The sequence below is a fragment of the Trachemys scripta genome, chromosome 7 (assembly GCF_013100865.1).
Source record: "Trachemys scripta elegans isolate TJP31775 chromosome 7, CAS_Tse_1.0, whole genome shotgun sequence".
Classification (NCBI taxonomy): Eukaryota; Metazoa; Chordata; order Testudines; family Emydidae; genus Trachemys; species Trachemys scripta.
The window spans coordinates 117975574-118001867 of record NC_048304.1 but is presented as its reverse complement, the minus strand read 5'-3'; the positions used below and the strand labels follow the sequence as shown (position 1 = coordinate 118001867).

The 26294-nt window shown below is 37.9% G+C and overlaps 1 protein-coding gene across 1 annotated transcript in view; it reads left to right on the top strand.

The window, feature by feature from the left end:
* SMC3 (structural maintenance of chromosomes 3) overlaps positions 1-26294 on the top strand; it is a 48015-nt gene that overhangs the window by 17339 nt on the left and 4382 nt on the right. Inside the window, exons 8-23 of the mRNA XM_034776018.1 lie at positions 4-121; positions 2407-2582; positions 2805-2885; positions 4618-4782; positions 5404-5525; positions 6219-6432; positions 11599-11702; positions 11959-12058; positions 12761-12921; positions 14473-14614; positions 15936-16086; positions 17627-17779; positions 21473-21624; positions 22115-22273; positions 23033-23140; positions 23633-23741. Of these exons, the coding sequence (XP_034631909.1) occupies positions 4-121; positions 2407-2582; positions 2805-2885; positions 4618-4782; positions 5404-5525; positions 6219-6432; positions 11599-11702; positions 11959-12058; positions 12761-12921; positions 14473-14614; positions 15936-16086; positions 17627-17779; positions 21473-21624; positions 22115-22273; positions 23033-23140; positions 23633-23741 (2215 nt within the window). The remainder of the gene's footprint in view (positions 1-3; positions 122-2406; positions 2583-2804; positions 2886-4617; positions 4783-5403; positions 5526-6218; positions 6433-11598; positions 11703-11958; positions 12059-12760; positions 12922-14472; positions 14615-15935; positions 16087-17626; positions 17780-21472; positions 21625-22114; positions 22274-23032; positions 23141-23632; positions 23742-26294) is intronic.

Sequence of the window (26294 nt, the reverse complement as noted above, 5' to 3'; positions counted from 1 at the left end):
TAGATCAACCAGATGGCAACAGCTCCTGACTCTCAGAGATTGAAGTTGTTAAGAGAAGTAGCTGGTACTAGAGTATATGATGAGCGCAAAGAAGAAAGTATTTCCTTAATGAAAGAAACCGGTAAAAAATAATGATCTTTATCACCTGTGTTTCTTTTATATAAGGAATGTCCTGGTTCATGCCATAGTAGTTGCACTAATTTCAAGGGTTTATAACTTGCTTGTTAAAATTAATTCTTTGATAAATGTTTAATAAATTTAATAATTTAAATTATTTTACATTTTTTCTTTCACTCCAAAGATTCCCAAAGGGCTTCACAAACTCTATAGAACATCTACACATGTAACCTACTGCTAGGTTGCAGGTAGCAGTTAACCAGTACACAGCATGCTGCACCAAAGTGGTGGAAGGGGAAGTTTTTATCCACTGGCACAGCCAAAATAAAGAACATTAAAAAAACACTTGGGTTATGATGCTTACAAACTTAAAAAAGCCAAAAAATTCAAAATTAGGGCCAGAGTATCCTATATTCTTCAGCCATGAAATTTGCTACTGGGTTGTGCTCCAGAGTCAATTTTTACTTTTTAAAAGTTATATTTCTAGCCCTTATTTGTGGACCTAACTTGAACATGCAAACTGGCATTGATGTCTTCCTGAGTCTGCAGGAATCCTGAAACAATAGCTCTAACTTTTGTGAACTTCCCCGTTCATTTCAGTCGGGGACCCGTGGACTCCACAAATGCAGAATTTGATACTTTTTTCCAAGATGCCACAGAAATCAAATTTTTTTTACAATGGATTCACTCTTGCTATAAACAGACTTCCAGTGTTTGGTTCTATCTTCTGGTCCTGGCTGTAGCTGTCTCATGTTCTCTAGCTTTCCCCACGAGTGGGAGTTAATTGGTTTACTATGTGTTCTCCCTGCACTGTTCCATGGAGCCAGAATTAGAGCCTAATTTTTACTTAAGGAGTGGGGGAGCTAGAAGTGCAGGCGGCATGCTGAACTGCCTGAAATGCCGAACAGCTGAGGTCCAGGAGCCAAATCTATGAAAATGGCTCCTAGCTGACCCCTTCTCTGGTATACATGGGGAGGGGTTCTGAGTTTTTGGCTGCCTGGACCATATCAGAGTATTCAAGGCCTAGGAACTGGAGCTAGGTGCCTGATGAACATTATGCCAAAAAAAAAAAAAACCTCTGAAATGATTGGTTGCTTTTACAGCAATGGATGACTTCAGCTATGAGCCATAGTTGTTTGCATTTGTGGTGGGGAGTGGCAAGAGAATAGATCAGTGTTGCAGCTGGATTTAGCTGTGGTTGTCATGGAATTTGGTCTCATTATTCTGGGGAGTACATGGCCCCTGGTTTTAAGGCAACAGTTACACTTTCAATTCATGTTCTGATGCCTTTCTCTCATTCTCCCTCTCATTTCCCTACCTTGCCCATTTTTTTATACAGGTTGAACCTCTCTAATCTGGCACTCCCTGGTCCAGCAACATAGATTCATAGATTAATAGACTCTAGGCCTGGAAGGGACCTTGAGAGGTCATAGAGTCCAGTCCCCTGCCCTCATCTGTGGTCCGACATAGGCACCGACTCTGTGGGTGCTCCGAGGCTGGAGCACCCACGGGGAAAAATTAGTGGGTGCGGAGCATCCACCGTGGCCAAGCTCCCCCCTTCTCCCATGCTTACCAACTCCTCCTCCTCCCTTCCAGCGCTTCCGGAGTGCCGCAAACAGCTGATTCGCGGCGTTCAAGCTCTGGGAGGGAAGGGGAGAACCTGGGGCTGCCATCGGAGCCCCCGGGCACGGGGCCAGCAGCCGGGACCCCAGGCTTAAAGCCTGGGGATGCTTTAGCACCCCACACACCTCTACTTTCCACACCTGTGGAGACCTGCTGGCACTCTACATTAACCTCCTGTGGTTCGGCAAATTCTCTGGTTCGGCGCCGGTCAGGTCCCGAGGGTGCCGGACTAGAGAGGTTCAACATGTACATCCAAAACAAACAAAAATGCCAACAATCCAGGAATACTCAATGGACTAACAGCTCTATCTCCAAATTGTCTGGCCTTTGTCTTTCATGATCTTCATGTTGACTAAATGTAAAGTCCCAGCGATGGCTTCATTCTGTTACATGTATGCTCAGAACAGTTGTTCATTAACTATCCCCTACTGAGAAACAGAAGTAGAGTTGGAATAGAATGAGCCTTGGAAGATGGGAATTTTTGGAAAGAGGATGTGTCTGAAAGTTAATTCCAGACCTAGATCTTCATTTCAGTCAATCCGTTTTTTCAAATCAAAAGCTTTACTTACGAGTCAAAGATAAGAGAATGACCTAAAAAGAAAAACAAATATTCTGAATATAAAATAATTTAGTTGCCATCCTTTTCTTGCTTCTCATGTTCTAAAGAGGGTAAACGAGAGAAAATCAATGAGTTGTTGAAGTACATTGAAGAGCGATTACATACCCTGGAAGAGGAGAAAGAAGAGCTAGCTCAGTATCAGAAGTGGGATAAAATGAGGAGAGCATTAGAATACACCATTTATAACCAGGAACTCAATGAAACACGTGCTAAACTTGATGAGGTAAAGCATCTTATTACCATTCATTGCATATTTCCTTTGTTACAGACACTTAATATTTAAACGTACATAGTTTTGTATGGACATTTGCTTAACCTAAATAGAGTAGTTAAATTGTGACATTTTTAGGCTCATTAATGTACCAAATTAACATTTTTTTTTCTGAATCGATGAGTGATTTAAAAAAAAGGAACTTGTTAATTAAGCAATATTATTTCTGTACAGCTTTCTGCCAAACGAGAGACAAGTGGAGAGAAATCAAGGCAGTTGAGAGATGCACAACAAGATGCTAGAGATAAAATGGAGGTAAAATCTAGAAGCAGTGTACTGACATGAGCAACTCAAGTTTTTTGCGTTGACTATATGTAGTCTAATTGCCTTGAAAAGTCTTTCGGGTCACTTTTTTTGTGTGTGAACATTTCAGTCTGATGTCTCAAATCTGAGTGAATTTAAACACAGACTTTGGAGTTATTTGATTATTTAATGCCAATCAATGGAAAATGGATCCTGTCAAACCAATTTTTATATATATATATATATATATATATATTTACACTATTTATTTATTTATTTATTTTAATGCGATCACAGGTTTGATTTATAAAGGTAGTAGTGTTGATCTAATATTTTTAGATTTCTGTGAGGCATTAGAACAACAGAAAATTAACATGGCACACAGTAAATGGATTGAAAACTGGCTAACTGATAGGTCTCAAAATGTAGTGGTAAATGCGGGATCATCATTGAGCGAGTGTGTTTCTAGTGGGGACCGTCAGAGATCAGTTTTTGGCCTTCTGTTATTTAACATTTTTATTAATGACCTGGAAGAAAACATAAAATCATAAAAAGATACAGACTAACACGGCTGCTACTCTGAAACCTGTCATAAAATCATAACTTAACATTTACAGACAACACAAAGATTGAGGAATGGTAAATAATGAAGGACAGGTCAGTGATACAGACTGATCTGCATTGCTTGGTAAGCTGGACCCAGACAAATAATATGCCTAAATGCAAATATATACATCTAGGAGCAAAGAATGTAGGCCATACTTACAGGATGAGGGACTCTATCTTGGGAATCAGGATCCTGGAAAAGGTTTGCAGTTCGTGGTGCTTTATAAGCTGAACGTGAGCACCCAGTGCAACGCTGTAGTCAAAAGAGCTAATGTGATCTTTGCATGCATGAACAGGGGAATCTCGAGTTGAGTAGAAAGGTTATTTTAAGTCTGTATTTGGCACTGTTGCGACTGCTGCTGGAATATTATGTCCAGTTCTGGTGTCCACAATTCAAGAAGGATAGTGATAAATTGGAGCGGGTTCAGAGAAGAGCCACAAGAATGATTAAAGGATTAGAAAACATGCCTTATAGTGATAGACTCAAAGAATTCACTCTACTAAGCTTAACATAGAGACGGTTAAGGGGTGACTTGTTCAATCTTACAGGTATCTACATGGGGAATAAATATTTAATAATGGTCTCTTCAGCCTAGGAGAGAAAGGTATCACCCAATGTAATGGATGGAAGTTGAAGTTATACAAATTCAGACTGGAAATAAGGTGTACATTTTTAACACAGAGTCATTAGCCATTGGAACAGTTTACCAAGGGTCATAGTGGATTCCCCATCACTGACCATTTATAAATCAAGGCTGGATAGTTAAAAAGATGTACTCTAATTCAAAAGGAATTATTTTAGGGAGCTCTATGGCTTGTATTTTACAGGAGTTCAGACTAGATGATCACAACGGACTCCTCTGGCCTAGGATTCTGAGTTACCCTATGGGTGTTCCTAAATTTTAAAGCAAATTAAACAATCAACTTATTTTTAAGGTTAATTTTAAAGATTTTTGGACTTCATATTGTGGTGACTATTTTTCTTTTCTTCTCACATTCTCTTTAATCTTAATGGTTAAATAATGAAGCTGTCTTGTGCTAATTCCCTTAATGGGTACTGAAATATGGATTAGATCAAGCTGTGATAGAAGGTTTGTGTATGTTTAAGAACATATATTACATACTTCCGTTTGTATAGGATATTGAACGACAAGTTCGAGAACTAAAAACAAAGATTTCAGCGATGAAAGAGGAGAAGGAACAACTCAGTGCTGAGAGACAGGAGCAGATTAAGCAGAGGACCAAATTAGAACTTAAAGCTAAGGACTTGCAAGACGAACTAGCTGGCAACAGTGAACAAAGGGTAAGAAGCAGCTGCAAGAATAAAATGTACAAATTCACTGTTTTGTATGGATCACATTTCTGGCTATAACTTATGCGTGTATTATCAGTACTAAGGTATTATGACACCTACTAATAGATGTAAGATATAATTGCACTGGAAGAACTTCACAACAATACAAGAGTTCTGTGCCCTGAAGTGCCTAGCACACTTTTGAGTGCTGTAAAACATAATAATAGATCAATTATTTCTTTCTACCCCCATATTGTAAAATCAACTAGCTGTAGTCCTCATCCTTTTCAATCATATGGTAAATACTAAAGGGAGGATGTTGTGAATCATCTGAAAGAAGATTATTCAGTGTAGCAGTACTGAGTACAACTGTTTGGCCTGTATTGATCTTTGTTACCCTCCTAGTGTAGCCTCACCTTCTCAAACCTTGCTGATTCAAGGTTGCTCCTGAACCTACCTCAGTCATGTGTCAAAGCAGTGTAGTGTCAGACAAGCAGTGGAGTCCATTTAGCATTTTTACAAATATTAAAATATGCTCCAGAAATGCCCTACTATGTTCACAAATTTAATGATTATACAAAGTTGATCTACTTAGTTATTGGTATTAAATATTACTTTGTTTATTTTTAGAAAAGACTGTTAAAGGAGAGACAGAAGCTTCTTGAGAAAATTGAGGAGAAGCAGAAAGAGCTAGCAGAAACGGAACCCAAATTCAACAGTGTAAAAGAAAAAGAAGAGCGAGGAATTGCTAGGTCTGTGGCTCACCATACAGGAAATTAAACCATTTTAGAAGGAGCAAGGAGTAATGCGAAAGCAGTATATAATGAAAATTGTAAATATATTACAGATGTTATAGAGTGAGAGAATGCATTTGAGTCTAAATGTTTTTTTATTTACAAAGAAATGCCCCTTTCACCAACTAATTAAAAAAATAAAATAAAATATAAAAAGTGCACACATTCGGTGCTTATGTGGCCCTGCGTTATATTTGCTTGTTCCTTGCAGAGGCACTGAGTTTGAAGATAATGGTTGTTTCTCAAGAACCTTATTAAAAAAGCTTTTTTGAAAGAATCAGTGTTGTACTAGTGAACAAGGAGGCAAAGGAAGTGAGGATCTTTTGCTTATTAGAAAAAGGCAAACTTGATAAGTGAGAAGGAACTTGTTTTCAAGCTTTAAAAAAGCAACCCAGGGAGAGTAAGTGAAAATTCAAAACAAAAGTAAATTGGTGCCTCTTAATTGCTTTGCTCATTTTAAAGTGTTCTCTGAGATGGTTGTATAGCTTGCAAAAAAAAAAAAAAAAAAAATTCAAATTGTCGTTTGACCACTGTTAACGGTTTAAAATTAAGTTGATAGCACTTTGTTCTTGAAGATCTTCTGAATAAAATCTTAAAATGAAATATGTTTGACACGTTCTAAAGAAACTTATTTTTCTCTCTCTTATCTAGACTAGCACAAGCTACCCAGGAAAGAACAGATCTTTATGCAAAACAAGGCCGAGGAAGCCAGTTTACTTCCAAAGAAGAAAGGGATAAGTGGATTAAAAAGGAACTCAAGTCTCTAGATCAGGCAATCAATGACAAAAAACGACAGATTGCAGCAATACACAAAGATTTAGAAGATACAGAGGCTAATAAAGAGAAGAATCTGGAGCAATACAGTGTAAGGAGTTCTGAGTTATTACTGCAGAGATGTTTTGAGAGAAAAGGCTAAACCAGTGGAGGGCAACCTGCAGCCCACCAGGGTAATCTGATTGCAGGCCGTGAGCCATTTTGCTGATGTTGACTGTCTGCAGGCACTGCCCCCTGTAGCTCCCAGTGGCCATGGTTCTCTGTTCCCAGCCAATGGGAGCTGTGGCGGCCAGTACGTCCCTGCAGCCCCTTCGCCTGCAGGCGCCACTTCCCACAGTTCCCATTGGCTGGGAACAGAGAACCGCGGCCACTGAGAGCTGAGGGGGGCGGTGCCTGCGGACGGTCAATGTCAGCAAAATGTCTCGCGGCCTGCAATCAGATTACCCTGATGGCCGCAGGTTGCCCACCACTGGGCTAAACTCTATGTCCATAATTGGATTTGTTTCAATGAATGAGTTTTATTTTTATTTAAAATCCAGAGGACAAGAGAGGATCTTGTTGTGTCCTGCACTGTTATAAATGTTTGCATACTAACACTAATTTTAGAGTCCTGTTCTCAAATATTTTTCTTCAGCACCATATATTTCTTTTTTCCTGATTTTGGAGGGAGACCGAAATTAGCTAGACAGTATTCAGCAACATCCTTTAAGAGAACATGCCTATTTATTGTTTCTGCCAGTTAACAACACTCCTGGGTAATTTGATCCAAAATTTTTCTTAAGTCTTAGAAATATTTCTGTAAATTTTTTATTTAAAACAAAACCACTATTTCTTCCATGCAAGATGCATTTGATTTTGCATTTGGCTTGAGAGAGTGTTCCTTTGGACCCTGTTAGATAATTGTACAAGTCTTAATATAGGCTAAGCACTTTGCATGCAATAGGAATCAGTTTCCATCTGCACACAAGAAAAGAGGGACTATCTTGTGTTTTAATGAATGTGCTCTTTGTTACTCAGAACATCTGCTTTCAAAATCTTCTGTGTGATGCTGTATGCTGTAGGGAAGGGTAAGAATTTGGAGAACACTGAATCCTAATGCCTAAGAGAACTATTGGTGCAGAAGAAGTTTCCTTAAATTCTGCCAGGTACTCTGTGCTGCTGTAGTATTAAAGGAAAAGTTCTTTAGAAAAAATTAAGAAATTATCACCATTATGGAGTCTGATCATTCACTTCACTAAAACTCTGGTGTAAGACATGTGGAGGAGGATCAAACTTAAATAAAGTGTGTGGGGTATTTATGCAGTGGATACATTTTCATAGGACTGGAAGGGACCTCGAAGTCATCTAATCCAGTTCAGTCCCCTGCACTCGTGGCAGGACTAAATATTGCCTAGACCATCCCTGACAGGTGTTCATCTAATCTTCTCTTAACTCTCCAATGATGGAGATTCTGTAACCTCCCTGAGCAATTTATTACAGTGCTTAACCATCCTGACAGTTAGGAAGTTTTTCCTAATGTCCAAACTAAACTGCCCTTGCTGCAATTTAAGCCCATTGCTTCTTGTCTATTCTCAGAGGTTAAGGAGAACAATTTTTCACCCTCCTCCTTGTAATAACCTTTTATGCACTTGAAAACTGTTATTATGTTCCCCCTCAGTCTTCTCTTCTCCAGACTCTAAACCCAATTTTTTCAGTCTTCCCTCATAGGTCATGTTTTTAGACCTTGAATAATTTTTGTTGCTCTTCTCTGGACTTTCTCCAATTTGTCCACATCTTTCCTGAAATATGGTGCCCAGAATTGGACACAATACTACAGCTGATGCCTAATCAGCGTGGAGTAGAGTGGAACAACTACTTCTCGTGTCTTGCTTACAACACTCCTGCTAATACATCCCAAAATGATGTTTGCTTTTTTCGCAACAATGTTACACTGTTGACTCATATTTAGCTTGTGATCCACTGTGCCCCTACGTCCCTTTCCACAGTACTTCTTCCTAGGCAGTTATTTCCTATTTTGTGTGTAACTGATTGTTCCTTCCTAAGTGGAGTATTTTGCATTTGTCTTTATTGAATTTCATCCTGTTTACTTCCGATCATTTCTCCTGTTTCTCCAGATCGTTTTGAATTTTAATCCTATCCTCCAAAGTGCTTGCAATCATGAGGAAAATCTTTTCTCTATGATGTTGCCAACGACACTCTGCATACATTATCAACTTTGTGGATATTATTTATGAAAATAATTCTTATCTTTCACATTGGGACTTAAAAGCTTCTGTGAATATTTTTGTTTATTGTCTGGTGTAACTTTAGTCTTTGAGGCCTGTTTCTTTGCTTTGTTCCTCCTTTCTGATGGCCTTTAGTACTGCATGCTTTACTGTTTCTGGTTTAAAGCTAAATCTCAGTTGTCACTCTGCAACCTTGTGTGCTTTGTTAGATTTTTATTTTTATATGTCTCTCTTGAATTGTAATTGGTCTTGCACAGATTTAAGCCCTACAGCCTTGTAAGGGTGTGCCTATTTAATATGAACCACTTATAAATTACCTTTATTCTAACATGCAGAGGGAAACTAGTTTCTACTTACTTCAAAATAAGGATTTCATTTTAGACCTGACTTTTTACACATACACCTAACGTTTTTGTTCAGTACGAAATCAATCTGCCTGAAGTTTCACATGTGGTAGGTTAAGGTATAATTTTCCTAGAAAACTTTACAAGTCATTTGAAACACAGGCTCAAAAATTAGGTGATTTTTTTGCTTCCCCCACATCTTTTAAATATCTGGCATAGGAGCAAAATATGGTCATATTCCTTATTCACTGTGTTAGTGTTCCATGGGGTTTTAGCCTCTCTAAAAGGGTGTCCAGAGGAATCATTACTTAGCCTTCCTCTGCACCAACCATAGGAGCTCTGGCCAGCCATACAGCGGAGTATACTCTGCACCTTTTTGTGGGGTCTAACTATGGGTGTTTCCCCTTTTGTAAATGAGAGCTCCAGAAAGCATTGGGAGCAATGCCTTCTAAATGCTTCGCCTGGGGCACTGCATCAGAATATAAGAATGGCCATACTGGGTCAGACCAATAGTCCATGTAGCCCAATATCCTGTCTTCTGACAGTGGCCGGTGCCAGATGCTTTGGAAGGAATGTACAGAACGGGGTCGTCATCAAGTGATCCATTCACTGTCGTCCAGTGCCAGCTTCTGGCAGTTAGAGGTTTAAGGACACTGAGAGCATGGGGTTGCATCTTGGCTAACAGCCATTGATGGACCTATCCTCCATGTGCTTATCTAATTATTTTTTGAACCGAGTTATACTTTTGGCCTTCACAACATCCCTAGCAATGAGTTCCACAGGTTGACTATGAATTGCACGAAGTACTTCCTTATGTTTTGTTTTTAAACCTGTTGTCTATTAATTTCATTGTGTGACCCCTGGTTCTTGTTATGTGATGAAGTAAATAATACTTTTTCCTCTATACCATTTGTGATTTTATAGCTATCTATCATGTCCCCCCGTTATCTCTCTCCTAAATCGAACAGTACCAGTCTTTTGAATCTCTTCTTAGATGGTGGTAGTTCCATTCCTCTAATCTTTTTTTGTTGCCCTTCTTTGTACTTTTTCCAGATCTAATATATCTTTTTGAGATAGGGTGGCCAGAACTGCACCCAGTATTCAAGGTTTGGGCATTTATATTGGGTACCATGCATTTATATATACATTATATTTTGTCTTACCTTATGATCAAAGATCAAATATTTCATCTTTACCCCAGGCCTACGAGTGCTGTAGCTAAAAGCCACAGCAGACCATATGTTGAGCAGAATATTGGTCTGCCCTGTGCTGCTGTCCAATTGAGATATCGTGCATATTTTCCAAAGGTTCAGCCAGACTGCAAAGTATTAATGAAGGGATAAGGAATGTTCCTGATTATGGAGGGGAGAATTGACAGCAGCTTTGATAGCATTATGCTGGCTGTTTTGTTGGAGCCTTTAATCGGGGTTGAACGGTAGCCTGTTCTAATGGTGTTGATTTTTCCAGACTGTTTAACAGTCCTAGTATGGCAGTCACATGGCCGTGCAGGGAATATGCCCACTGCTAATGCCATTATGCTTGATGTGCTGACGGATGCAGCTCTTACAATCTCTATTGCATAATAAATCTACTGAACTTGGTGATAAATGTGAAATCTGATCAAAGTTATGAACAAAGTCACACTGAGGAAGAAAGTGTTCTGCCAGGGTGTAAACCACATTTTGGAAGAGAGCTCTGCTACTCAAGCAATTCTCTGTAGTTGGTTGAGTGAGGGAAATGGCATACCACTCTGGCTGTTTTTACTGGCAGAGTTCCTGCAATGAACAACTCTCAAGCCTCTGTTTCTTCTGGAAGTGAAAAGGATCTTGTCAGTGCTGAAACATGTGTGCGCGCGCAAAACGATATATACACAAATGCTTCTAACCAAGCTGAAATAATTGCCTGGCTTTTTTGTAACATGGAGGTTTTTTGGAGAAATTGGTCTGAAGACAGGAAAACTGAACAATAAAAATAAAAGATTTTAAGACTGCAGAAAATAGTAGTACTAATATTAAGAATCATAAAGTTATTACCAGGAAATTCCTAGCCATTGAGCTGCTGAAAGAAATGAAAGCTCTTGATTCCAGACAATGGGGATAGAGGAACATCCACTAGCAAGTTCTCCAAATATGCTGCACTAGCGGAGTACCTGCAGCTAAGTGGTACCAGTACTTGACTTCATTGGAGAACACGCTAGAACCTTCATTATAGTAAGAGTGGCATGGAAGGCTAACATGCAATATAGTCTTGGACAGCAATCTAAATGCTATTTAGCCTCAGAGGCTTATTATTTTTGTGTTCCAAGCAGATTGCAGTAATGTGTCTCTTTGATTCCACTTTATAGTGTAATTTACAATGACTTTGAGTATTTCTGCTAATTCTCTAATCCTTTTAGTTCCGCAGGTGGCTGGAACATCAGAATCAACAAAATAAATCTTTTCTTCTTTGTCCTTCTTTCCTGGCTATTAGCAACCAGTCACTTCATAGTCTCGCTGCTGCTGCTGCTGCTGCTGACCTCTGAAGATTTGTTTTTTCTTACCACTTTAGCAATTTTAGTGCAAATCATGGAAAAATTTACAGGAATTAATTCTGAATTGTAATACAAGGATTTAAAGCTAGAATTGGATAACAGATGGATTTAAAGCTAGAGTCTTATCATTGAAAGATTTCTTTTTTTATGTGCATTAGAAATTGGACCAAGATCTTAATGAAGTTAAAGCTCGTGTCGAAGAACTGGACAGAAAGTATTATGAGGTGAAAAACAAAAAAGATGAACTACAGAGTGAAAGAAAGTTAGTAAATTTATTTAAAATTTGTTTTAATTATTATGTGTAAAATGTAAAGGATGGCAGCTGTGTAGTCGTTAGGTTGGCATAACTACTTAAGTATTTTTAAATACGGTCATGTGTTTGGAGGTTTAAACCTCTACATTTCAATTTTTAAAAAGTTACTACTCTAGAAGGAAGTTAGCCCAGTTTTACTTGCTAAGAATTTTCTGATAATCAAAGTGCTTAATGATGTTAACCTGGCTTTTGTCTCATTTTGTAGTTATCTGTGGAGAGAGGAGAATGCTGAACAACAAGCTCTTGCTGCAAAACGAGAGGATTTGGAGAAGAAACAGCAACTTCTTAGAGCAGCAACAGGAAAGGTGAGATACTGTGCATTTGTTAGTTACTAATTGATTATCTGACATGAGGAAAGGTTTCATATCTTTTAAAGATAATTGCCACGTCTTTAAGGGGAAAAACAGTCTACAGCTGCAGATCATAATATCAGAACTTTTTCATAAGCCTTATTTTTCAAATACTTACAACTCTCTGAAAAAGAATTCTTTTGGGCTATTTATTCTCTGCCTAAAGCCAGTTTTTGGAGTGAGAAATTTTTTGTTGAAATTCAGTTTGAGTTTATCAAAGCATTGAAAACTGGTGGTTCTCAGGCTCTCAAATTACCATGCCTATTGGTTCCTGTATCCAAAGCAGGAACTTGCTGTGAGTGGCTGGGCAGGAACTTGTGGAGCCTTAGAGTAGTCAGTGACAGCTCACGTGCACCAGCCACATGGGTAGCCATGTGTTGTCTGCAGTCCTAACAAGAATTGATCAGTGACTGTGGCCTTCATAAGGCCCAGTGGTTGACGCCGAGCAGCTGAGAGGCAGATGGTGAATGACCCATGATCTCAATTAGAAATCACTAACAAACTTGAAATCCAAGCAATAAGCTTATAAACATTTTGTCAGTTTATATTTTAAACTGGCAAGACAAAGGACTAAAAACTCTAGATTAACATTATTTTTAGGTCACGTGATCCTTGAAGTCTAGTAATATAAGTTATTCATTATATTTTTTGTGACAGGCCATTCTAAATGGTATAGACAGCATAAACAAAGTCTTGGAGCACTTTCGCCGGAAAGGCATAAACCAACATGTTCTAAATGGTTACCATGGAATTGTGATGAATAATTTTGAGTGTGAGCCTGCTTTCTACACTTGTGTTGAAGTTACTGCAGGGAACAGGTAAATTATACTGTATTGAATTCTTCTTGAGTTTGAAAGGGTAAGAGGGGGATGTTTGACTTCATGCATGTTGAAAGCCAGTTGCTGGCACAAGCTTGCCATAGGAGGGTTTATTCTTTTGATGTATACATTGGGCCTGTTTTCAGCTTTAGTTGCATGTATGTACAATAATCAAATCCACACTGTATCAAAAAGATACTGAAAAGAGCTCTTTACCTGACTAAAACGCACTACCCAAATTACACCCTTCCTTCTCTCAACCTGTATCCTTAGGAAAATCCTTGCTGTGTGTCCAAAAGATCAGTAGGCTTGGGCTGTACTGAGCAAAACTGTGGGGAGCAGAGCGAATTCCAGACTCAAGAGCTCTGCACTGAGTCCTTCCCATGGTCCATTATGCAACTAGGGTATTTGCCCAAATAACCTGGTATACGTCAGGGTACTACAAAAATGGCAGTCTGTAGGATACATAGGCTCCAAACCATCGGGCTATCATTTGAATGGTACTTGGAAATCAATTGGAAGCCGGTGTAGTCTCTAGAGTAGGAGTTTGAGAGATGCTCCCAGAAAGCACACTAAGTAAGCATTTAACTGCAGTCTGTGTACCTGCTGAAATTTCCAAGTGGTTAATAGCCTCAAGTAGAGTATGTCACAATGATCCAGTCTGGAGATAGCAAAGGCATGAGTATTGGTGGTGAAGTCCACATTTCCTAAGAAGGCTAACAATCTTTTAGCCATACACAATTTGTTCTAGTATTTATTCTTGTAAACTTCCTGATTATTTTCTTTACGTCCAAACACACACCTTTTTATAAAAATGATTGGTACTGGTGTTTTGTCATTTTTCTTTTCCTTTTAAAGTGTAGTGGGATGCTATGTTCGATGTACTAAACAAAGGAAGAGAGTTAGTCTCAGAAGCAGTTAAAATTACTCTTTTTCACTCCCTTTGATTAATGATGATTGCACCCACTGCCACTGGAAAATTCTTTTTATCACCCTTTCAGCACCAGGCTGAAAGTTGATTGCGTGGAACAGAGCATTTTAATTTTGCCCACCCATGATCCTGTCCTTAGACAAGGTGTTTCTGCGTAAACACTTACAGGGAAGAAAGGTAGACTAAATAGGCTTGCTATTGAAGGGTATGTGACATATATGCACAGCTGATGAGGAAAAGACCTGAGGTCAAATGTTAATTGGGCTTTCCCTGTGACCAATGCTAGTAAATTCTTGGGTGGCCTCATTCGGATGAAACTGAATAAGACGACTAATTATTAAAAAAAAAAACACAAAAAAAAAGCCCCTGTCCCAACTACTTAAATGGTGTTTCGGCAGATTTTAGTACAGTGTAAATTATCTTCCTATTCTAAAAATTTCTGTGACCATTATTTTTTCCACTTGTATTTTCTAAGGTGTGGTATGCCAAAAACTGTAGAGAGAATAAAACGTGGTTTTGTTTTGTTTAGTGGTTCCCGAAAATTTGAGTTTGGGGTAGAAAATATCAATTATTTTGGCATAATAAAATCTTGGTGGTTTTTCTTTGGTCTGTTAAATTAGGTTATTTTATCATATTGTGGATTCCGATGAGGTCAGTACAAAGATCTTAATGGAGTTTAATAAAATGAACCTTCCTGGAGAAGTAACTTTTCTGCCTCTCAACAAGCTGGATGTTAGAGATACTGCTTACCCTGAAACCAATGTGAGTCACTGTGTTGATATGGACTTCTGTTTTTTCTTCTAGTAGATTACTTATAAGTCACACGTTTGTCACATAGATGTTATGTACTCTTGCTGCTGCTACTTTATAATGCTATTTTCTTCAGGCTGGTCATGTCCAACTAAATATTTTTTTTCAGTATTGCACTCCTTCAAGAATCTCTAACACCTGGTAGATTCAAAAAAGTAATATTAACCTTCATGCGTTTAAAAAGATACAGAGGTGAGAACGAAAGGAAGAATTTCATTGTTATCTGAATAGAAATGGTAATTGTTATAAGAGCTGTCAAATGTACTTTCCTCAAGTTGGAAGGCAGCCTTTTTACAAGACCTGGACAAGCAGATAATATGACATCGCATAAGACAGCCAAATTTATTATTTGAAACAAGTTGTGCTCCATTGCCACTATGAAAATTTTAATACCATTATATTTTCACTAGTAAATATATAATATACTTACAGTAAATATCTATTTGAATTCGAAATTGTAGGCTAGTTTAAAAAAATTATTTATTTCCTACAGTAAGGTAGATCAGCTAGACTTTTTACACATTCTATTTAATTTTCCATAAACAACGAAACATAAATGGTACTGATAGGAACAACCTGATTCTTCACACACATTCACTTTGGAAATACATTATGTATGTATGTTTCTGGTGGCACCCACAATATCTTATTCCTTATACAGAAGAAGTTAATTGACAGATACAGTAACAAAAATCATTTAAACTCACTCAGTTGCTACTTAGCACTTGAGCCTGTTCCTGTTGAAATTACTGGCAGACCTGTCATTGCTCCAGTGAGAGTAAAATCAAACCTTAAATTGGCCCATTCAGATTTTCATGATTATTTATGCCTAACTTGCATGTGCAATATTTTTGTGTGTCTGGGAAATTGTAATAAGCCTACGTCCTAACTGATTGTGCAGCAGTTTAAAGAACAGATGGTCATACCCAGAGACAGTAATTTGTGTTCACAATCACAGGCATTTCTGTAAATTATGATGGCATGCACAGTTCTAAACGGATTGGCTTCATTAGTTTTCAGTACATTGGAATGACCTAGTCCTAATGTGTTATTTTTTTAATTGAAGATTACAGAAGTTCTTATTGTAAATGTGAGGGTTTATTTTATTTTGTTCTTTTGTTGGGTTGCCAAGGGTTCTCTTTAAATTATTTTCCACTGGCAATTGCACAGTGCACCCAGTGGATGCTTCAGGCAATGTGTGACATATTCGTGCAACTTATTGTTCTTATTGTTGGCATGTACTGCTTTATTGATGTGAATGCTACATTTTTAGGACGCTATTCCTATGATCAGTAAACTGAGATACAATCCCAGATTTGACAAAGCCTTCAAACATGTTTTTGGAAAGACTCTTATTTGTCGTAGCATGGAGGTGTCTACCCAGTTGGCCAGAGCTTTCACTATGGATTGTATTACTTTGGAAGGTATGTATCGCAATTATATTATTAATTTAATGGAAAAACAGGGTCTTTGGCGGACCGAGGTTCATTGAAACTAGTCTATTACTTTCCTAGTGTTCTTTGCAAAACCTGATACTATGGTAATTTACCTGGGTAAACTAGATAAAACAAACTAAATGTTAATATCACTGTTGTCATAGTCCAAAATGTTTTTTAAGTCCTCTAGGTTTTTTGGTGACTTGAGCGACAAATCAGTAGGAATCATCCCAGAGATTTACAAAATGGATTAGACTTGTACCCGATTTTATCAGGTATTGATGTCCCTGAGGAATTGAGAAGCTTATTCTACTAGGTTTAAAACAATTTCCATGGCATGCTTATGTACCGCTTAATTACTAAGAAGTGCAGGTTTGCTACTTTAGTATACTGGTCACATGTTTGTCTTGACTTGATATCTCCCTGTTTTTTGGAGAGAAATCTTCTGCTTAGTGGCTCTCCATGGGCTACGCTGCTAGTTTCTCTCTCCTTTCAGAGGTTCCTCAGATCCCCACTCTGAGAGAAAATTATTATTTACAATAACTGGTTCTTGTAGTGTTGTTTTCTGTAGATCCACTGTGCCACTTTCCTATATTTTTCCAGAGTGCTTTAATGAATCTTTCAATGTGTAAGGGCAGTTGAGGCCACAGTCCATTTTATATCCTTGAGTCCAAATGTTAGGATCCACACATGTTACTTGCATGATTCAAACAGTCATTGCATCATAGAAGATTCTGGGTTCAACAGCATTGTTGGTGTATTCATCCTGTGTGCATCTGCAGAGGCAGTTCTTTAAGAACCCCAGTTAATGTCAAGTAACGTTTCTTGGGCAAAACAGTTCACCATAAGATTTGTCAGGCCTGAACGAGACTAAGGCTTTGATCAGTGGGGACAGCAATTACAGATGGAGGTACAGCAGAAGATTTGGTAAAAAGGATGCACTGTAACAGCAAATGTTAGGAGAAGGTTGGATCTTGCTCCTTTTTGGGTGGAGTGTTTTAATGGAGCACACACCTGTTGTTTAAGGTTAGCCCCGTTTGCCTTGATTATGTCTGTCCATTTTGGCCACTATTGAGGAAACTGCTCTAACATGCTGCATTTTGAAAAACTGGTAGTGATATGGTGTTTGAATGTCCCCATTGTTCATATAAATTGACTTTAATGTGGATTACATGCTTTCAGAAGTTAATAAAAGAAATTGAACTGCTTGATGCTGAGAGAAGGCAGTTCCTCGTGCTAGGAACCTGCTGGTCTTGAGGCATTAAATACACTTTTTAAAAGCTTTACAAAAATAAATGTGATTTTTTTTTTTGCCTTGTTAACATTTGAAAGTGACATTTTGTAAATTAATTGCAAACATTACATGCATGCATGATTCCTCAGAATTATATAGAATCTCTCTAGGAAATTGACAGTACTTAAAGTACATATTAGCAGAATAATCATTAGCTTCTAGGAACTGCTTGGAACAACATGTCCTATGGGCGTGCAGTACAAAAGTACCATTTTAATTCTCTTATGTTCATAGGTGATCAAGTCAGCCATCGTGGTGCTCTGACTGGAGGTTATTATGACACAAGAAAGTCTCGGCTTGAACTGCAAAAAGATGTTAGAAAGGCAGAAGAAGAACTTGGTGAACTTGAAGCAAAACTCAATGAAAACTTGCGCAGAAACATTGAAAATATCCTTTTTGATGTATTTGTGCATGTTGTGTGGGAAAAGTTGCATGGTAATAAGGCCTAATGAGCTTGTTCTTTTCTCCCACCTTCATTACAAAATGAACAATTGTTTTAAGACTTTATTTTTACATTTTGGCTGTTTTCTATGGTATTAGTTGTAATTGCTGCCTATGCAGGCTTTCTTCTATATACTGCTATAGCGGTTCTAATGAGAGTAGAGTCAACATTTAAAAAAAAAAAAAAAAAAAGGGAAAATTACTATATTAAAAATGCATCAGAGCCCACATAAACAAATCTGTTAATACATTTTATGCCAGATTTATATTGTTGGAGAATTTAATTTCTAATGTAACACATGTCCCTCAATTACACTTGATTAATTGTACATGTGTAAATAGTGTTTGACTTTAGTCAGTGATCAGGAGATGTTTTCATAAATGATTAAGTGATATAGACGACAGCAGGTCAACAGGTTACTCATAACATCTTTACTGATGTCAAGTATCAGGGGGTAGCCATGTTAGTCTGTATCTACAAAAACAACAAGGAGTCTGGTGGCACCTTAAAGACTAACAGATTTATTTGGGCATAAGCTTTCGTGGGTAAAAACCTCACTTCTTCAGATGCATAGAGTGAAAGTTACAGATGCAGGCATTATATATTGACACATGGAGAGCAGGGAGTTACTTCGCAAGTGGAGAACCAGTATTGACAGGGCCAATTCAATCCGGGTGGATGTAGTCCACTCCCAATAATTGTCAATAAAAGACAATTGACACCTCCTCATCGGTTATTGGGAGTGGACTACATCCACCCGGATTGAATTGGCCCTGTCAACACTGGTTCTCCACTTGCGAAGTAACTCCCTGCTCTCCATGTGTCAGTATATAATGCCTGCATCTGTAACTTTCACTCTATGCATCTGAAGAAGTGAGGTTTTTACTCACGAAAGGTTATGCCCAAATGAATCTGTTAGTCTTTAAGGTGCCACCAGACTCCTTGTTGTTTTTGTACCTTTACTGGTATAGTTATAACCACCTTTAACACATACTGGCTCATGTCTGTGACATGCTTTTGTCCTCTATTATCAACTTTAACTTTCTATAAACTGCAACAGAGGGTCCTGTGGCACCTTTGAGAGTAACAGAAGTACTGGGAGCATAAGCTTTCGTGGGTAAGAACCTCACTTCTTCAGATGCAAGTAGCATTTGAACAGAGGCTTTGGCTTCTTGCATCTGAAGAAGTGAGGTTCTTACCCATGAAAGCTTATGCTCCCAGTACTTCTGTTAGTCTTAAAGGTGCCACAGGACCCTCTGTTGCTTTTTACAGATTCAGACTAACACAGCTACCCCTCTGATACTTTCTATAAACTATACCTGTACTCTTAATATAAAGAGACCAAATCTCTAGGTCTTAAAACATGATTTTGTACAATAAAAAATTTCACCAAGGTTTACTTAATAGGTGCTAGCGACTTGATCCTAAAGTCAGCTGCATGATGTCCTTTCAGAAAATATTACTATGGCTCTATCATCCTGAGATTTAAAAGTGGGAAAAATAAGTAAAATTGATTTTTTTTAAAAATCGTTATAATCTAGTAGAGATGTTCAGAAAACATCTTGAAACCATAAGCTGTGTGCATAATATTGTAGTGCTAATAAAATATTTTAGTCTAGTTTTGAGAATCCTCCTTATTTACAGTGCTTGGAGTGTAGTTTTCATACCTCTGCTTCTTATAGCAACATTGTAACATTGTGAAGGATATTGTTCTAGCAAAGCACTGTAAAGTAAAAGCAGTCCTATGTTGAAATTTATTTATATATATATATAAATAAAATGGGCTCATAGATATTAGAGGTGGAAAAGGCCTGTTAACTATTGTGATGTATCCCATAGTCACTACAAGGTTGTTCCATACTGTGTTATTTTTAGTGTTTGTATAGTCTAATTCTAAATGCCCTAAGTAACAGAGATTCTACCGCATCCTACTGTTTTATTGTCTGCTAGACGTCATGGTCTGGAAGCTTTTTGTGACAGTTAACCTGAATTTGTCTTCTCTTAATCTCATCCAATTTCTTCTGTTTCTACCCGGTTGTGCTACCCTTAATTATTTCTCTCCTTCAGTGTCTATTGCATTCTTCTAAATAACCTCTGAAAACTCTTGAGATAGCTGGCTTTTCTGATTTTAATAATTATTTAGCCAAGATATATATTCTATTCACCCATAAGGTAAATATAGAATTAGGTTAGTTGTTAACATGGTATGTGTAGTACATGTCTAAAATAATAGAAAGGAAACTAATATGTAGGTGGATATCAGTAATGTTTTAAAATACAGAAGAATATGATATGAAAAAGGGGACAAGTTGAATTAAGTTTTCTAAGTCTCTGTATTTCACTAGCTTTTTGTAAACCTCTTTAGTCATGACAGAACAGCTATTTCTTTATAAGCATGTAAATTATAGCTTTCTCAAATTGTTGACTGATATGTAGAATAGAGTGTTGATTGAGCTGTCTCAATATATGTCAAACTGTGATGCAGATTACATGACTAGCAACGTGGATGCTATTGTAGCTATTAAAGGAGGATTTTTCAGAAGGAATTAGTGAGACTTTTAAAGCCAGAGTGAATAATTGTGACTTAATTTTTTCATGTGTAAATAACATTTGTATATCAGTAACACCTCTAGTAACACTGAAGAAGTTTTTAAAAACTTTTAGTATCATGGAAAAAGCCAAAAGATTGGAGTAGAATTAAAAGCTTTAGCAAGATTAACCTTCTAATGCTCAGTGTTTCCCAGTTTTAATTATGTGTAGACTCCCAGTCTGCCCACACCTGCCTTCAGCATCAGATTCCAGACTAGCACGCTATAGTTTATAGAAAATATATATATATATATATATATTTTAAGAGTGGAATTAATACTGGCCTGTTCAAGAGCTCTAAAATTCTCTGTCTTCCTAATTCCTGACCAGAGTGTTGGACCCCTTCTGGGAGCAAAAAGTCTAGTACGTTTCCAAGGTCTTTTTGTTTTGGGGGCCTGCCTCTCTCTCTTTGACTGATAAATGGTAGCATTTGTAATGTGGACACATCGGTGAAATCTTGGTCCCATTAAAACTGGTAAAGCTCCCATTGACTTCAGTAGGGTCAAGATTTCATCCTTGTAATCTAAGGCAGCGGAAGCTAGGAATTGCTTTACTGGATCAGCCTGTGGTCCATATAGTCCAGTCTGTGACCAGTGGCAAGCACCAGATGCTTCAGAGGAAGTTGCAAGAAACCCTCACAACAGGCAGATGTTGGATAATCTGTCCCCCATCAATATTTTGTCCTAATCCTAATAGCACTTAATAGATCAGGCACACTAATTTTTCTTTGCATTTGTTTCTAGAGCCTATTGAGTGCTATAAAACTGTTACTGATATGTCTGTCTTGGGGGTGCTGTTGAGGCAACATATTTGACATCTGAGAGGAAATGGGTTAAAGCACCACAAGAGTCTCAACTGACCTATTTAATCTCTTCTGGTCAATTCAAGGCTTTGTATTGACCTCTGAGAGCAGCTGAATGTGACTGGTTCTATATCTATGAACGTTGTGATATGATGGGGAGTGAGTAAAAATGAGAAACTGCAGTAACAGTGTGGGTTTAAAATACCTCTTCTATTTAAAACTTGGAATTTTCCTTAGCCCACTGTATGGATTAATAATGAAATTGACCAACTGATGAATCAAATGCAGCAAATTGAGACCCAACAGAGAAAATTCAAAGCTTCCCGAGACAGCATCTTGTCAGAAATGAAAATGCTGAAAGAGAAGAGACAGCAGTCTGAAAAAACCTTTATGCCAAAGGTATATAGCATATGTAAGAATTTGTTAGTGACTTCTTAGTTAATTGTTATCGTATTATGGTTTGAGCAGACATACTTCCTGTCCCAAAGAATTTATAGTCTGAGTAGACAAATAAAAAATTGGTGCATACGATGCACTAGCTGACCATATGTTGGAAAGTATCATGCAGGGCTCAGGAGTGGCAATCAAAGGGGCTGATTTTCAACTAAAAATGAAGTTTTCTCCTTTCTATAAGCTGTCTTTTACAAAATCAAAATTGTTTCCCATTGGAGACTATAGCATGCATGCTGACAGAAATGTCCTAGAAAAAGAGTTGGTAGTCTGGCATTTCTGACAGGTTACAAGTTGGACTGGTCTTCCTGAACTGTTCATGTTGTCTTAAAACTACCACACTGGATTTACTTAATACAAGTCGAAAAAGACAAGTTTAGAGAAGCCTGCAGTTTCGTTTGAATGATGATCCAATTTCATACAATAATCTGTTCTGTAGCAACGCAGCTTGCAAAGCTTGGAGGCAAGCTTACATGCCATGGAATCAACTCGAGAATCGTTAAAAGCAGAATTGGGAACAGACTTGCTGTCTCAGCTCAGCCTAGATGATCAGAAACGAGTGGATGCACTTAATGATGAGATTCGACAACTGCAACAAGTAAGGAGAACTAAGAGAATAGATGTCATGACACTAAACGTGGAGAATTTCTTACTGAGAAGACATTCTGTTAATTTAAATCTTTTCTTCTTATGTAGGAAAAGTGAGATGTCATTGATAATCCACAGCTATGTAGTTCTGTGATCTTTGCGCAGTATGAGGGAGATGTTTTGTGTTTTGTTTAATTGCTGACGTGCTATATATTTTGCTTTTTTCAGATACTGTCTAGACTTTTTCTTTAACTTAGGTGTATTTTGCTTTTAAATAAGACCTTTATTATGCAGTTGTCATGTTAAAATTGACTTGTTCCCTTGCTTTAGTTTTGCAACAGGCAGCATCTCCTTCAGTAAACCCTGTAGGGTGTGGGGAGACAGATCTGTGCTATGAAATAAACAAACCAACTCCATTTTTGTTACATCTGGGTCAGTTGGGGGAACATTACGATTTAAGGACATAAAATTTTGGAGCTGTTTTGGTCTTGGTAAAGAGTTAGACCAGGCTAAAGTTTCAAATAGTCTTCCATGTTTAATAGTGCAAAAGTTGGATTGGGTTTGCTCTGTTTTGATTCTAGACAGCTGTACAAATATTAAATATTAAAAATGTCCTCACATTCATATTAAAGTAACTCCACACATATAAGGAATTGTGTAATATTTTCATTTTATTGGATTCTACAAACTTTTCTTTCCTCAAAGAGTAAGAACCTTCACTGGGAGCCTTTGTTTGATGCAATTAATATTCTCTCCTACTTCCTTACAGGAAAACAGACAGCTTTTGAATGAGAGGATTAAACTGGAAGGCATCATCACAAGAGTAGAGACATACCTCAATGAGAATCTCAGAAAACGCTTAGACCAAGTGGAACAAGTAAGATTATTGATTTTCTTAGATCCATTTTGCAAAATATTCTTGCCTTGCACCTTCAGAGATTTGACAAACTATTCTTCTTCTCTTAAATATGCACCGGATATACTACTGATAATTTATATATAGCTTTTCTACTTCTGTTTATCCAACATGCAAACTGAGCTATGTTTTTTTTTTTTTTAGGATTGAAACAGAATTATTTAAGAATGTATTTGAGGTGTGACTGACAGTGTATCCAAGCTTGCAGAAGTACAGTGTATATAATTAAATACAAGTTCACATTATAACAGAACTGTACAACAGTGGCTGTGGATTTTTTTGAGGTTTAGATTTAATTTAAAACAAAGTTCATTCTTCTATGAAAAGAATTTTAATGGCTATAGTCAGACATAGGACCAGGGTAGTAGAAAATAACTCATTTCATCTGCAGTGTGGGTTTGTACTTCGATTCCCTGCTATGGCTATTCTTACTGTTTATTTTTTGTCCCATAGGAATTGAATGAGCTACGAGAGACAGAAGGCGGCACTGTTCTTACTGCCACAACATCAGAACTCGAGGCCATCAACAAACGAGTGAAGGATACCTTGGCACGATCAGATGGTTAGTAATATTGATTCTTGGAATGAAGATACTCTACACTTTACAATACTCATAAATGTGGTTGTGATGGGTTGGACCCCCATTTTGAGATGCCCATTCTGCTCCACTAGCCTGGATTCCCTCTCTCTGGCCTCTTGCAGTGCACGCACGCACACACACAGGGCGACACTCAGCTGCAGACACAGACTGAAGTCAGTTCTGTGTGAAAGGATTCACCCAGCACTCCGGTTCACATCCCTTTTGAAGAATAAACCCAAGATAATATTGCCTTGCGCTGTATAGAAAAATCTGCACAGCGCAAGCTCATCAAAATTCGCCCTCTCCCTCAATGTGAAGAGAGATGTGCACAGCTTCTTGGCCCCTCTCCCCCGATAGAAATCGCACAAATGGTTTAATAATAAAACAAATTTATTAACTATAAAAGGCAGATTTTAAGTGAATATAAGGAATAGCAAACATAACAAAGCAGATTACTAAGCAAATAAAACAAAATATGCTAACTAAGCTTGATTCACTAAAGAAACAGGTTACAAACTGCAATTTCTCACCCTAAATGTTGAATTAGGCAGGATGCAGAGTTTCTGTAGCTTAGATTTCCAGTTATCTTTTCTTACGGACTGGACCCTGTGTCAGTCTGAACTCACCCCTGTCTTTCCCCTCAAGTACTTTCAGCAGTCTGTCTTCTTGGGTAGGCAGTGGAGGAGAGTCCAGAGCAACCCCCTCCCCAGCCCTTAAAAAAGATTTACATAAGGGGGGAATCCTTTGTTTGATCTCCATCCCCTATAGTGGAAAAGTACCAGCAGTGGGGTTATTTTTCATGAGGTGACATTATCACCTGACCTTGTAGTGCAGAGGTCGGCAACCTTTCAGAAGTGGTGTGCCAAGTCTTCATTTATTCACTGTAGTTTAAGGTTTCGCATGCCAGACATACATTTTAATGTTTTTAGAAGGTCTCTCTCTGTAAGTCTATAATATATAACTAAACTATTGTTGTATGTAAAGTAAATAAGGTTTTTAAAATCTTTAAGAAGCTTCATTTAAAATTAAATTAAAATGCAGATCTTACCAGTTTAGTGTGATCCTTGCCCTTGCTTTTCTTTGCTGAGTTTTTCAGTGTCTGGCACGTATTTGGATACTTTAAGCTGCACACAGGCTTCTGAGTGATCAATTGTTAACCGGCTCAGATTTCATGTGCGAAAATACCTGTTCACACGAGTATGTGGATCCAAATGCTGAAAGCATTGCAAACGCAATTTTCTTCAAACAGTTAATTTCACTGGCAGGGCCATCCAGTAGGTCAGAATAGAGGCCCCATGATCTCTCTTGGTAGCTTCAAGTGCACTCAGCAGATCTCCAAACTTTGAAGAAAGCATTGGGCCAAATCACTGAAAATCTTGAAATCTGTCAGAAAATTCTGATTCCAGTTCTTGCATGTACATTCCAATCTCATCGACACTGACAGTGCAACGTGTCGATAGCTCTTTTATGTGTTGGAAGTAGCGGAAAGTCGAAGTTCAAATATCCCGAGAAAAAACTGCTAGTTTTACAATGAATGCCTTCCAGGCTTCATAAAGATCCAGAACCATTTGCCCTGCACCCTGGAGACAGAGGTTGAGTTCGTTTAGGTGAGTGGTGATGTCAGTTAGAAACATGAGCTTACACACCCATTTGTCATCATCCAGTTTGGGGTATTTTAGTGCTTTTTCTGACAAAAAGGCCTTGATTGCATCAAAACAGTTTACAAAACGCACTAAAACCTTGCCACGACTTATCCACCAAATATTGCTGTGAAGTGGAATGTCATTATAAGCACTGTCCCTCTCTTCTAGCAGTGCTTGAAACTGTCTGAGTCAAAGCAGATCGAGCAACAAGGATATTCACAATTCGCACCACTGTATTCATCACATTATTAAGATCTGAATTAGAAATTTTAGCACACAGGTTTTCTTGATGGATAATATAGTGAAATTTGACTGTAGGGCGGCCAGTTTGATCTTCAAGTAACTTTACAAATCCCTTCTGTTTTCTGACCATGGCAGGAGCGCCATCTGTTGTCACACAAAATATTTTTCTGATGTCAACTCCTCGTTCTTCAAAATGGTTTACAAAACTTTCCACTATATCTTACCCCTTTGTTGTGCCATGCAGGGGTTTTAGGCAACAAAGTTCCTCTTGGATTTCGTCAGAAGCACAATATCTTGCAACAACTGCCAAACATGGAACGTCGTTTATATTCATGCTCTGATCAACTGCAATGCTAAACATGGCTGTGTCTTTTAATGCAGTTGTCTGCTTTTCATTAATGTTTTCTGCCATTTTGCTTATGCCTCTCTAAACTGTTCTGGCAGAGACAGGCAGTTCTTTTATTCTAGATATGATCGTATCTTTATTTGGCAAATCATTGAACAGAACCTCCGAACTGCTGAGAAAAACTTTTTATATATATTCCTCATCTGTAAATGGCTTTCTGTTTTTTGCAATGCACTGTGCAGTCTTGTAACTTCCTTCTGTAGCTTCATTTTTACTTACATTTCTCTGAAGAATATGGGGTGT